The sequence below is a fragment of the Sturnus vulgaris genome, chromosome 3 (genome assembly GCF_052056855.1).
Source record: "Sturnus vulgaris isolate bStuVul1 chromosome 3, bStuVul1.hap1, whole genome shotgun sequence".
In the NCBI taxonomy this organism is placed as follows: Eukaryota; Metazoa; Chordata; class Aves; order Passeriformes; family Sturnidae; genus Sturnus; species Sturnus vulgaris.
Genome location: NC_142245.1, coordinates 8992485 through 9007097, shown reverse-complemented (window position 1 = coordinate 9007097; position 14613 = coordinate 8992485). Strand labels below are relative to the sequence as shown.

The window sequence follows — 14613 nt, the reverse complement described above, 5'->3', positions numbered from 1 at the left end:
CAACCACCCTGCACAATTACTTCTGAGTAACGTGCTTTGTTGTTTGTTGTGCTCTCTTCCAACAGCTGAAACTTCGGGTGCGAAACTCAAGAGTCACAGCGTAGTCATCTCAGAAATAACCTCATGTGATTAATGCACTGCTAGCTCACAGAGCTGCTGTTTCGCTGACTATGCAGTACCCAAGTGTGTGGCTCTTACTCTCGTCACCACAGTATTTTGTTCCATGCTGTGTTGTACAGCTGTGTCATATTGTACTTGCTGAGCAAGTTACCGAACAAGAATGTTTTTAAAGAGGAAGCTGTAAGCTGGAATACAACTCTTTGTGTGCTCAAACTGTAGGAATACTGTCAATTCAGATCATCAAAGCTATCTTCATTATTGCCATGGCTGATTTGGTTTAACTTCAGTGGTTGATCTAAACAATTTTAATTGTATATAATTTAAACACTGATGTCATGAAGTTACACAGTTGCATATTCTTACTACAGCAGTATGTTCTTCTGAGTAAGAGACTCAGGGGACTCACCATTTCATAATTCATTCTGCACAGTTAATGCACTTAACTGCATTTACCTGCCTGTCATTCTGCACGGTTAGTACAGTTAACTGCATTTACCTACCTTTCACTTGCATGGAAAACTGAATGAGTTAAAATACTCTGCAGAAGTTTTGTTCTGTGTTAACACTGAGTTTCATTATTTTGGTATGTTTAAATCAGGAAATTGGTATATTATTGGGTTTTTAAATATGTTGATTTAGGGGCTAGTTACAGGTTCATTTGTCTATAAAATGTTTAGTAGTGGAGCACAAGGAGCTGCTGTTCTATTGGTGAACAAATTAAAGTTTTTCAGTTGTGGGTAAGGTTAGTGTACAGAGATGAGTGTACGGCAAGATTTTTGCCTTTATATGGGCTTGGCATATATTCCTTTGTAATGTGGATTTAATTCAGGTACTATTGTCCAATTTTCTTTATCTTTCTGCAGTTACACTTTGTTGGCCAATTTAAGGGCTGCATTTTGAGGAATGCCTAGTTTTGGGCAGTACAGAGATGATTTTTTTTCCTGTGCAAATGTGGTTCATTGGAGTTAATTATCCATAAGGTCCTGACTTTTGAGGATACTAGAATAGCTGCTAGCTATGAATAATTTAGTACAGCATCAGATTGCATCCCACTTAAGAAGGCCTCTGCCTATGAAGCCTTGTATCGTGTTGAAATCCACTCAACAGTATGAAGGTTACTGCTTGCACTGGTATTTTATTGTACTCTTTTCATTCTATTTTAAGATTTGTCAGTGAATATTTTATGGTGGTAAGTAATGAAAATATGTGTGCAAGAGTAGATAAAGCTTGTTTTTGAAATGCTACGGTGTTGAGCTACTCTTCAGTCTTAAACTGTCTTTTAAATTTGTTCTAAATCTTTGACTAGCATCACACAGATAGCATTTTCTCCACTCAGATTTATGTAGTTGAGACAATTCATATCCTGTATCTTTTAGATGATACTGCATTGTGGGGAAAGGAGGAAGACTTAATGAAAAGCTTGCAAGAGTTACAGTATTTCAGTACTTTCTACAAATTGCCGTAATTGCTCCTACATCTGACTAGAGCAGACTGTGTCTCATATTACAGAGGCTTTTTCAGGAGAAAAACTGCACATATAGCACTTTGAAGCAGTTCCAAGTGTAGATAAATTTATTGTATGCCTTTAGGAGACTTGGTTATGACTACATAGCACTGGATATGTTTCTTAAGAATGCTAAAATAGTAAGTGCTTTGTCACATAAACTAGATTTTACATAAAACCACCCCAAAACATTTGGGAAGAACTTAATGAAGAAGTTACTTTGGAATTGTCAAGGGAAGAACATAAAAATATGAAAATGCAGTAAAAGTAGTAGAGAAAAAGAGTTTTGTGGGGCTTTTGGGGGAGAGAGATTAATGCTTTATGATATTTAAGGAAGATCTCTCAGATGTTTGGCAAAGTTTTTTGTCTGGCTATTTCTGACTGTTCCCATTCTCTGTCTTCTAGTTAAGTTTTTCTCATTATGGGCCTCTTCATTGGGATGTTCTGTTATAGCTGAACATCTCTTTTAGAATTGCTTTGTAGGACATTTTCAACTTCGATTAGAAAGTAGAACCTTTTCTTTCTCTTTTCCAAATGAGATTTGTAATATATGTGATGGTGCTAGAAGCCAACATGGTGGCATACAGCCATCCCTTGGTGTCTGCTTTAGCACTTAAAGATAAAATTGGTCTTTAATCTTTTTTGTTCTCCTTCACAGGGTAGTGAGTAATTTAAGTGTCCAGTAAGGGTTAAATGCTAAGATGTTGCTAGATGTGTTTAATTTCTCTTTAAAGGCGAGGATCCGTTTGATCAGGCACTCCTTGAGCTGTACAGTTTTAATAAACTCTCAAACCTCTAATAGTTGTGCAGTGTACTACTGTCTGATACACTGATGGAAATACAGTTTTGTTTACAGATGGAAAGACTTCATTAAGTTCAGCCCTGGTGTGAAATTTTTAAGGCTATTTATTTTCAAATTGGGATCTTAAAATTTAACTGAAAATTAGTGGGGCTTTGCTTACTCTGGAGCTTTTTGATCTATGATTTGTCTTCTCTGTGCAGATACATTATGCTGGAATAAACTATATTTTACTAGGCATCCATAAAAGTTGAATTGTCAGTTTTCCTGATTCAAGTACAAGGTTTCCTGATATTTGAGAGGAAATTCTATTGTGAATGTGTGCACTGTGGTTGCAATAGTTATGGCAAGAAAGGAAGTGTCTGAAAGACTTGCTTTTTTTTCCTAATGTAAAACTTTATTGGTGCTGTGCACAAGAACAGGCTATCCTCCAAACCTACAGGTGTGTGAGGAACAGACTATGAAGTTACATTCTGCCTTTTATTTTTGTGTTTAAAATAAACCTTCTCTTGTTGTTGAAATGTGTCAGTTGAAGTATTGCAGTTAAAAGCAATGCTGGAGTGTCATTCTTTTGTAGAGTGTGTTCCCAGAACTTTATTAAAGTCTTGATATCTATTGTTTCCTATTTAGCTTTTATCAAGTGGTGATTTTATGCAATGGCATCAAGCCACAGTTCTTCACCGGTGCCTCAGTCAAACAGCAGTGATACTTTCTTTAAAAAAGAAGTGGATGCCACAAAGCGTTTTCGCCCTGTGAAATCCCTGCCGGATGTGTGTCCCAAGGAACCCACAGGTAATGCTGATGTGCAGGGAGAGGGAGAAAGCAGCTCAATTTGCTGAACCACTGCCGGCTATCCAGTCAGTATTTCTTGTATGGGTGTAGTGTTCTAAGCCATAGTCTTATTTGCAAGCATGCTGTGATTCTTTTTGTTACGAAGTCTCTTCTGCTGTTGTTAAACCAGATTCTGGTCACGGTTTCAACTGTTGTGTTACACTAAAGCTTAGTTTACACAAAGGAGTAGGTGGGATGGGATCTTAAGAATTATGACATAAAATACTAACAAATTGCAGCTGTCATTCTGATCAAGATCAGCTCATTAGAAGTATGTTAGTGGTTGGATTCTTTTTCTCTTCAGTAGAAGCTAATGTTGAGCTGAATCTGTTTAATGAGTGTCATTACAGCGCTTCTGTGTTCAAAACTTGAGTTGGTTAATCTCATAGAAGAAATGCAAGGTGAAACGTTGCAGAAGGAGAATATCATATCTTGTTTGCATAGATAATTCTAATCTAGTATGTAATTGATAAAATATGATTTGCTTAAGAACCACATTTTAGCAAAAGCTACAGCTTTGTTTCTCACCCTAACAAACTGTCTTGTCTTTTGTGCTGCAGGCAATCCCAATAACTTACATGACAGCCCATCTCTAGTTGTGGATCAGCAAAGATGGACTATTTATCATTCCAAAGTCAATCTCCCAGCAGCACTAAATGATCCTAGGTTAGCAAAAAGGGAATCCGATTTCTTTACAAAAACATGGGGAGTGGACTTTGTGGACACTGAAGTCACGCCTTCATTCTACCTCCCACAGATCACCAAGGAACATTTTGCATTATACCAACAGGAAATCACTCCGGTAAGAGCCCCCAATTAGGTGCATATAGTCCTAAAGACCAGAAAGAGATCCTTTTAATTAGATTGTCCCTGCTAGTAGCCCGTTGTACTGTTAACTGATAATTAATTTCCTTTTTCAGTGTTGGTTGGGTCCATTAGACATTTCTGGTGTTATAATCTCAGAACCGATTGTGTGGAAAATGCTCTTTGAATTTTCTTGAAGTAATTTCATGGTATTTTTAACTTCTGTTTCTGAGTACTGAGCTCTGCACCAGGGCTTGCAGTTCATATTTATTCTTTCTGGTTGTTAATATTTTTTTCCTGTAAGGATTGTTTAAGGATTGGGCTTTACAGTGCAACAGCATTCTTAGACCTTTGGATCAAATGACTATATGCTGCAAGCGTTGGAGATTTGTTTTAGGAGTCTTCAGTCTAAACATTGAAACATTTATACATAAACTTCTTAAACTATAGAGAGGCCTATTATCTTGATGATTTCTTTTGTAACAGGGAAGTATAAACTATATCTAAGGACACCAGGACCAGTAGGAGACTTCTACAATCTCTTAAAAATACAAGTGTCAGTAAGTATGTAGTATTCTTTTTTTTAAAAAACTGAAAGAACATGTAGAAGTCTCCTGCTGTTTTCTGCTTCCTTGGTTTGTAACTTCCTATTTTTTTTTTTAATTTGCTGGTTCAGAATTAGCTGCAGGAAGTGGTACTTGTGTAATTATAGTTAAAGACTGTGGAAGGGAATTATAACCATACTACAACTAAACTACAGCAGAACTATTGCCTTTAACTCATATATTCAGCGTTTAAAATGTTTTAAGATTTAATTCTTTAAAATTAGTATTTTATGCAGTGACTACTAAAGGAAAGGTTTTGAACCTGAGCTGTGATGTAGCTTCTAGTAGAAATCTAATTAACATTGGTGTTCTTTAGAAACATAATTTTTCACCAGTATAATGTCTGGTGGTGGTTAAAATTCAAAACTCTGCATGATGAAACAAGGTACGTGGTTTCAGCAAGGTATTCGTTAGTAATACGTGCAAGTAATTTCTACTTTATCCAATTTGAAAAGAATTCTTTGTGTGTTAGTGTGATTTCTGGATTAGTCAGCAAATAAGTGTTTGTATATGTACTTATACTTCATCTATGATTGTATATCATTATGTATAGAAATTATTATACCTCCTCAGTAAATTCTATGTTTATTTTCTCTTGAGATGTAAAGATACAGGAAAAAAACAACACATCCAGTCTAGGCTGAAGTTTTTGGTATCTCTCACCTGGATAAATTCTGTCTGAGCTTGTTAAGAGGAAGAAAATACTTGCCAGAATTATTTTGCATAATTTAGATGTTCACTGAATGTTTTGCTTCAAATGAGAAAATTCTGGGTTTTAAGCATCAGAATAATTCTTTAATATATTTTCTCCTCCACAGAGAGAGAAGGTTCATGAAAGGTGCAAGAATATTTGTACTCCTAAAGATACCTTTGACAGGACACTATTACACACTCACGGTACAGTCAAAGCCTCCTTTAGTCACTAAAAAGTGTTGTCTTTTCGTATCAATATGTTGTAACATCAGTAACAAATGTTATGAATGTTACTAATCATTGATTCTATAATGTACTAATTGTCTCTCTTACTTGCTTGAGATCTTCATGTATGATAATAGTTGATTATTTCTTTGAAACAATACTTGAAGACTCAGACATGGTAGGCTGAGAAGTAGTCATGACCACTGCTGACATTTTATAGGTCAAAATGTTAGTGATACCTGCTTTTAAACTTTTTCTTGGCGCGTTTGGATTCGTGGTGGGTCATTGTGGCCCTGGCAGTGTTTTCTTTAACTGCTTTTTATTTTAAGATCCATTGAAACTGTTGCATCAGATTTGTATCACCTGTTGGCTTTGAAGTGAAGAATTTCAGTGCCATTCTGTATCTCTGCCATGAGAGTCAGGTCATAGCTGAGGTGGGAAATTATATCTCAAGATGGTCTAGTCTAGACCATCTGCTCAAGCCAGGGCCACCTATGGGAAGACAATATCCAGCTGGGTTGCTAATCTCGCAGATGGAAATTACACAACCTGTCTGGGCAACCTGTTTCAGTGTTTTACCACCCTCACAGTAAAAATACTTTATGTATCAGTTTCTGCCCATTGCCTCTGTCCTAGCACTGGGCACTACTGAGAAAAACCAAATTTGTGTTCTTTGCCACCCCCTCATCAGATCTTTAAACACATTGACCTCCCCTGGGCTTTTCCAGTCTAAGCAGTCTTCCTCCTCGTTTCTTAATCGTCTTTCTGGCTCTTGACACGATTCACTCCAGTCTGTCTAGGTCTGCCTTGAGCTGGGGAGCTCAAACCTATGCGTAAAGGCTGAATTTCAGGATTTCGTGGAAGTAGTTCAAGTTAGAGGAAGATAGACAGGAAGGAAGGCAAGAGGCAAAATATAAAAAAATAAAGACAAGTAAAAGGAAAAGAAACACTCATAGCTTGGAGAAATTTTTTATTATTTATTTTAATTTCCTTTCTCAAAAATGTTAGTATAAAATGGTTCATCCTTGTTTGGTAAGTCTTATCTATGTCAATGTCTACATTTTAATACAGCAAAAAGGATACAGTAGTTCACTCCTGATCCAGTTGTTTCAGTTGGCTTTCTTCCTCTTCTATGCAAAAGGAAGCCTTCTGCAGGGTTTCTCTGTATTGGTGTTATTTTGGAATGGCTGTTTCAGAATGAGCCTGTCTGTGCTGCATACTGCAAAATCAAAGTGCCTTCTTCAGTCTTAGCTTAATCCATTTTAAAAGAGTCTAAGTGTTTTTCAAAATAAAAAATTACTGTCACCAAAGTAATTGGGAGTTCCTTGCGTAGCTGGACAGTTCCTAGTAGAAGCATCATTTGGTAAATTGAAGCTTGATTTTTCTGTAAATTCTCCTGTTACTGTTTCCTGTCTTCCTCAAACTCCATCCCACAAGACTTGGCCTTTCACTCCTGTAAGAATTTGTCTGTCCAAAGGCTGAGGACAGCAGGATGATTTCAAGGTTGCCCTTTGTACTTCGATACAAATGAAGTAAGAAACAAATTAAGTAAAAACCAAAGAGCAGTGTGGGAGGTGATGCTGAGGTAGCACTTGCCATGTTTGTCAGGGTTGAGCAGACTGTCCAGCAGATATATGGGCTTGTTGCTTTTAAATTCCTCAACTTTTTTGTACTCCAGTGTGCCCCCCCTTCATAATGCCCACTAAAGTAATGAGTAAGGGTGGGACAGAGGATTTTGGCTGAACCTCAAAAGTTAGAATTTGCCTTTTCTTCAAGTTTTGTTGGGATATAATGAATTAACTCTCTTCCCAGCTCAACACTCACCCTCTGCAGTTGTCAGGTCAGCATACTCCATGGGAATTAGTGCTGCTGTGCTACTTGCTCCATGCTTGGGACTCTGGCCCGAGCACTTGTTCTTCCTTCTTGCTAGTGTTTGTGCATCCAGTCTCCAAGTGCTGTACAAAAGTGATTATATGGGCAGCTTTAGTCCAAAGCATTAAAAACTGGGATGATGTTAGAAGGACCTTTTTTTTTACTGGCCCTTGCCAGTGCACTAATGAAGGTGAAGTGCTAAGTAGATTGTTTTGTATAATTAACACTGACACTGCCGAAGCAGCCAAGTGCAAGCACCTTTGAGTAGTCTGAGCATGAGACCTGAACTGCAAAGGACAAAAGAGCACTTCAAGGAATCAGTATATTTCAGGTTGGCAGGGACTTCAGAAGGCCTTTGCTGCAACTGCCATCTCAAATCCAGTTCAGCTGTAAGGTCAGGCCAAGGCATTCAAAGCTTTACCAAGAAAAATAGAAATATCCAGAAACTATATACGAATATATACAAATATATATCCAGGAAATCTCCAAATCTGGGCAGCCTGCTCCAGTGCTTCATTGTCCTCATGTTATCAAAGTTCTCATGTTTAGTCAGAAAGTTTCATTTCGGTTGGTAAGCCTATTCCCCCTCTGTGAGGAACATTACATCGCTGTCTTGAAAACTTCCTCGTGGGATTCAGTTGCTCAAGGGAATTGTTTCCCATTGTTTGCTCTTGATTGACTACCTGTGTTTTGTTTAATTTTAGATAAATCCAGGACAGATCTGGAACAAGTACCTAAGGTATGGCTTCTGTGCACTCTGAGCTGTTGTAAGGCTTTCTCACATGAAGTGTTGGATGTGTGCGTGTACTCTGTTCTTTGTAGAAATTTTGTCCTTGATGATGACTTGGGTTGATTCTCAAGAGGGTCTGTAGCACTCAGAATTTAAAGACTAAGGATGATTTGCTTTATCCTTTTTTTTAATTCTTATTTCCATGGTCTCAGTTTTTCTCTTAAAGTATAATACAGATACCATTATTTTTTTCATCTTTAAATAAATGAAGTTAAGACCTCAGAGTTGAGCAGAATCAGCCAGTCTAGGAGGGAGGGAAAACTGAAGAGGTTGAGAAAAGCTTGAATATTGCTTAGTGTACAACTCAGCATTAGGTTTAACTACTTGAATCCTTGATCAGAGCTCTCTTGCATATAAGCATGGAGCATGATGTGGATTTTTGTGTCAGATTGACAAAAAACACAGCTCCAGATAGCATTTTAGTCTGAATAATTTTTTATAGGTACAGTAAGTAGTCAGAGTATTAATATGGGTCAGCATCTCTGTACTAGTTGTGTAGGCTGTGACTTGAGTAGCTGTTGCTGTACTGTTTTAAGTCCAGGAAACAAGAATGCTTGAGTGTAGTGTGATGTGCAATCTGTGTTGAACCTCTTAAAATTACACTTCATAAATAAAAGAAGGAGGGTCCTACTGCTTGCCTGTAAGCTCAAAGTTTTGTCAAGTTGAATAATGTTATCAGAGAGAGTTTTAGATTCATAGTTCTCCAGGAGGTGTGGTTAATGTTAGATGTTACTGACTCTTCCTGCACCAAGCACGGTTGCTACATCCTGCCTAAAGGATGTCAGCTTGAGGCTCTTGTTCCCTCCCACGGAACACTTGCTGCACCGTGACAGCTGGCTGGATCGTCAGCCTCGTAGGAGCTGTGGCCCCAGGAATGAGCAGATTAGCAGCAGCAGAATGCCCTTGTTAGTGAAGACATTTTGCTCAGATCCTTGAGAGGGCTCACTTGTACTTCAAAGCTGCCTATGTTTGCACACTCAGGGTGTTCAGGTCATCTCAGGTGGTTGAATACATATGTAGTTTTGGAGCTGTGACTTCCACTTTCATGAAGATAAGATCTTGTCAGATCACACAAGCTTTTAAAGTACATTGGTTGTAAGGTCTGGAATTAATTTGTTTGCCTGGATAAATGAAAATCTGGATTTTGAAATCAACAAATAAGGTCTCTGTTAGCTTAATGAGACAGGAGATGTGTTTAACTGAGGCAAAAAATACAGGGGTGAGTGATGCACATATATTTCTTTTGTTTTTCTGTTTCAGATTTTTATGAAACCAGATTTTGCCTTGGAAGATCCCCTAACATTTAATGCCGTTTTACCATGGTCTCATTTTAGTACCGCTGGTGGAAAAGGAAATCGTGATGCAGCTTCCTCCAAGTTACTTCAAGAAAAGGTACAACTTTGACACAAGTTGTGGTTATCCATCAGTGCTGGTGGATACTGCAAAGGAACTCCATGGCTGCTGCTGTGTAGTGCTTGAGACATCACTGTGGGCTTTGCTATCTCATTTTACCTCAGGCTGCAGATTGTTAGTAAATCATGCAGGAAGCATCCTACTGAAAGAGAACATTTTTCTCTGCTCAGTAAATCTATTGAATCTGGAAAAAAAGAATTTGTGTATGATATAAAAACTGGTTCTTCACGACAGCTGTAACTTATTGAAACAGCTACATATTGAGACCTTCAGAGGTGTAGAGGAGTTTTCTTAGGGAGAAAGAGCAGTTCCGTGAGAAGGGAAAGCTGGATTGCACAGATTGTACACTGTGTAAGACTTATTTTCCAACATCTCAGGAAAATTTCAGGTTCAGGGCACTGTGGTTTCTATGCTAAAAGCAGTACTAAATCCTATGGTGTTTGTCTTTTGGGAGATTCTTCTTAATTTGTTGTTGTCTGCACTGATCTGATTTTGCATTTCACAAAGGAGGACATGAAAGCAGAGCTGTTTCTTTCATATGGGAAACGGAAGTATTTTCATGGTCGTTTTTATCTTTTTTTGCTAGTTATGTGGTGATACTAGAAAAAAAATCCCATAATAAGTCATCTTTACAGTACAAATACCCATAAAATACTTTTAGAAAATCTGAGTCATTTTGGAGTCTGTGAGGTACATTAAGAAAAAATAACCTGAGATCGTCTGGAAAGTGTTTGCAGATTTCTGGGAATTAGTCTTCTTGCTCTCCTGCCAGCTCAGGAAGAAGAGACAGGCTCTGCTAAAGGCTAACTCAGAGGTTCATAAGGTTGTCCTCCACACCTAAACTTGGAGGAAGGTTTCTTTGGAGTTTTTTGGGGCAGTTGCTGTCTGAAGATGAAAAAGCAATGTCTGGCATATGCTGTGAACTTCCAAAATGTTCTGGCAGCAGCAGTATGGACACTCAGAACTTGTGTTGAAGCAGACCCAGAGCACTCACTGATGCCAAGGAGTGAAAACACTACTTCATATGACTGAAATTAGCCCAGTTTTCTTTGTTTTATTTTTTAAAGCCTCTGAACTGCATGAGGCTTACACTTACCACATGTAAATATGCACCCTGCTGCCTTAATTTTGCCTAGCTCCAGGTACCATTTTCCAACAGGGTTTTGAAAACCATGTCTTAAGCAGATCTGCTTACAGCCTTTTGGACTGCTTTGATCTACTTCAAAAATTTCCTCATGATGTTTTCTTCTTTATCCTCTCCCATGTGTTGCCCTACATTGGGACTGTAAGATCTTTGAGGCAGCTGTTGTTTGCTTTGTTTGTTCTACATTGTTTAGCATAGTGTAGGGACCTGGGGCATTTGGTTGGTTACAGTCACAATTGTTTGTAATAGCCCTTTCCCAGATGCCTGTGTCAGAGTCTGTCTTAGCTTTCTCTGTGGCTAGGTGTGTCACAGCCGATTGGTGGAGGATGTTTCTGATTAAATTAGATGTGGACAAAAAAGGTGGGTTTGTGTATTGTATAAATCCCTAGTGTATCCATAGGAAGCAGTATGAAAATACCTCTTAGAAGGAAACGTTCTCCAGCTGATTTCCTTTCCATTTCTGGTTGGCCTTTTGGAATTCAGCAGGAGGTTTGAATGCTTGGTACCTCTGAGAAACCAGGTCATCTGAATATTAACATTCAGGTGAGCATCCTAGAGCCTCAGTCCTTTCAGTTTGCATATTCAGCATAAGCCAGAACACAGAGCTTTTACAGTCAAAGAATCAGGCCATCACACTGGTCTGGTAACTTGGACAGAGAATTTGAATTTCAGGTTCTGAACATGTAGGTATACTCTGTCTCTAGGAATCCCACGGTGCCAGCACACAGGAAATAGGCTTAGTACTAATTCCTGCTGGTTGGCAAAAGTACAACTGCAGCCAGAGATACCTTGGAGATTTTTCTATAAAGGTATTACAGCTTTTTAAATAAGCAGAGCCATTCCAGTGGTGTGTCATCAAGTATAGTGGCTGCACCTTTAGCAGCTTCAGTGAGCCAAATTTCATATTATATCTGCATGTATGTACTGTTGCTTGCAAGCCAGTAGCCAGAGCTGTCTCCTGGCTATTGTCCCTATTCTTTGGCCACTGTGCAAACAAGTGGTACAAAACTTAGGGTATTTTAGATTTATTTGGTTTTCTAGCTTTTTATTTTCAAACAGGAAAGGCATCAAATCAGCCTTCCCACAGTGATTTTGAGTTAATTTCAAATGAAGTTATTAAACCACAACGACAAAGGGATTTAACTTCTATTAGCAAAATTTCCTTGTGATACAATGAAACAAATACTCTGAAAGTGTATTTGCGTGGTGATAAAGCTTCCAGGTCGTAAGAATAATGTTGGTTTTTCCTCTTCCTAGCTGAGCCATTATCTGGACATCGTGGAAGTAAATATTGCTCATCAGATTTCTCTCCGCTCAGAAGCATTTTTTCATGCAATGACTTCTCAGCATGAGTTGCAGGACTACCTCAGGAAAACCTCCCAGGCTGTAAAATTGCTTAGAGAGAAAATAGCTAAAATTGATAAAGTAATGTGTGAAGGATCACTTCGAGTTTTAAGACTATCGCTCACCAGAAATAACTGTATAAAAGCATACAATAAACTGAAATTAATGGCTACTGTACACCAAACACAGCCCACAGTGCAGCTGCTGCTGTCCACTTCGGAGTATGTTGGAGCTTTGGACTTAATAGCAACAACGCAAGAGGTGTTACAGCAAGAGCTTCAAGGTATTCACAGTTTCCGGTAGGTAATCATGTAGGAAGTAAATAAAATGCAAGCAGAGCTGGAACGTGTTGAGCACATTATGTTGGCTGAAGGGATTTGTTCTACCTTTGTTCATTCATTCGTTCTTAGAGGACCTAATACAGAAGGTATAAAATCTTAAGTGTGGCGTAAGCAGTGTGACTAAGGCCTTTGCCAGCGATGGGTGTTTGGTTTTTTTGTTTTTTTTTTTCTGGAGTGGGATGAACTTCTGACATCGAAATGCTTTGTCCTCTGTTCTGGTTTACTGATGTTTTAGGGGTACAGAGATGAGAGCAAAGCTTGGCTGGACTTTGATCTTGCATGGCCCATAGCTGAGAGGTGTTTTCCATGTGGGGGTCTGCAGTCTTCCTGCAGGCAGCACCCCAGGGATGGGTAGGAGTATTAATACAGTGGAATCCTTCTAGCTGATGTAAAATAAGCTATCATAAGATCTAGATAGTTTAAAAGTGGTGCATGCAAAGCTACCAGTATGGCATGATCCTAGCAGAAGCAGTATATGGTTAAATCAGCTCCAAGGCTTGCATCAGCCAGCTGAGGAGCTGTGTGCTAAGTTTTCTAAGTTGATGCTGGGTGAGGGGTCGTTTATTTAGAGGTTGTGTGGTTTCTGCAGTCTAATGGTCCACAGCTTGCATAATGGAAACATGGTTGCTGCTCAGACTGCAACATGAATGCTCAGAACTTTATATAGTTACTGTTCTTGTCCATCTCTTCTGTTGAGTTCCTAGCACCCCCTTCTCACTAATTTGGAAAAACACTCGAATTTTATAGAAAAGATCTCATGAAAAAGTAATAGAAAAAGTATTAAAAATGAAAAAAAAAGAAAAGCGCTAATAAATTATTGGGATAAAGTTGCTGTAAGTGCTTTTGTTAAAAAACCTAGAAATAGAGTATCTAGAAAGGGTAACTTGTCTCTCTTCAGATACTTCAGTGCAGTTTGTCCTCTTTAGTGTTCCTACTATTAACCACTTGATTCTGATGCACAGCTCTTGGCTCTTACCTTTGTATTGCCCTTCATGACAAGTCAGTATAGCCCTGTGACAGCATCACTCAGAATCAGCTGTGTCTTGCAACTGGGTAACAGGTAACTGTTCTCGTGTCATTGTGGTCGACTGGCATGATGTCCCAAGAATGTGCCATTGTTTCAAAATCACCCTCAGGTGTGGAACATATCTGCAGGTAGATAATAATCTTGTTTGTAAAGAATAATTTCTATGAGTAAAGCTTATCTGGTTGTTTTGCTCGTTAATAGACAGTGATGTGAGTGGGAAATGTCCTCTCTGCTTTGGACAGTAAAGGCTCACAAAGCTAAGTTAGGAGCTGCCTAAGTCATGTACCCCACCAGAAATGCAAGCACAGTTGAGAAGCCCAGCAGTTTGCAAATCTCACAATGGCCTGTGTATATCGCTTGTGTGAAGAAATAATGTGCAGTGGAAAGAACTTCTCAGTAGAATGTTGTGTTTTTAAAAGTAAATAAAATTTAAAAAAAAAATCTAAATTGGTGGCAAGCACATATTCTTCAGTTTTTCCCAAGAAATACCGAAGGGATCTTCTTGCTTTATTCTGAGCAAGAATGATAGAGTTGTCAAGTGAGTTAAATACCCGGTTTATTTTAACAAGAGGCTTCTAAAGCAATGACATATTTTCTAAATAATTACTATTTTTTTACTAAATATCTGATGGAAAAAAACCCCAACATCTTGTTTTAGTGTTTCCATGGCAGCTTGTAAAATTTCATGTTTTCAGTTGAGTCATGTCAGAATCATTCAATATAAAGCAGTAAGAAAACTACTCAAACCATCAATTAATTTTTCCCTTGTCCTACTATATGCAGAGAAAAATGTAGTTTGTTTCTAGTTGTAGCAAAAATTGAAAAAACTTTAAAGGTTGTGTGAAGTAACCCATACTAAAGACACCAGTGTATTAATGTCACTAATGATATGTGTCAATTGTAACAGCTTGCTACTACTCTAGGTTAGAATTAAAGTTTTAGAGCTCTAACCTTTTCAAGTTCACCCTTTTAATTTTACAAAAGAAAGCTAATGTGTTAACTAACCTAAAAAGTCTGTGAAAACACTTTCTGCATCATTTTCACAGTCCTTGTTGGGGTGATGGAGATACCTGATTTTGTTTGTCTGTGAGGGGCTTGGTT

General features: G+C 38.3%; 1 protein-coding gene across 3 annotated transcripts in view; it reads left to right on the top strand.

Annotated features, from left to right (window-relative positions):
* The window catches only part of VPS54 (VPS54 subunit of GARP complex), a 45824-nt gene that overhangs the window by 5422 nt on the left and 25789 nt on the right, over positions 1-14613 (top strand). For all 3 annotated transcript variants that reach the window (XM_088160948.1, XM_088160949.1, XM_088160950.1), the window contains exons 3-8: positions 3054-3215; positions 3815-4056; positions 5482-5560; positions 8158-8192; positions 9504-9635; positions 12058-12443. In XM_088160948.1, the coding sequence (XP_088017074.1) occupies positions 3080-3215; positions 3815-4056; positions 5482-5560; positions 8158-8192; positions 9504-9635; positions 12058-12443 (1010 nt within the window). In that variant the 5' untranslated portion in view covers positions 3054-3079. The remainder of the gene's footprint in view (positions 1-3053; positions 3216-3814; positions 4057-5481; positions 5561-8157; positions 8193-9503; positions 9636-12057; positions 12444-14613) is intronic.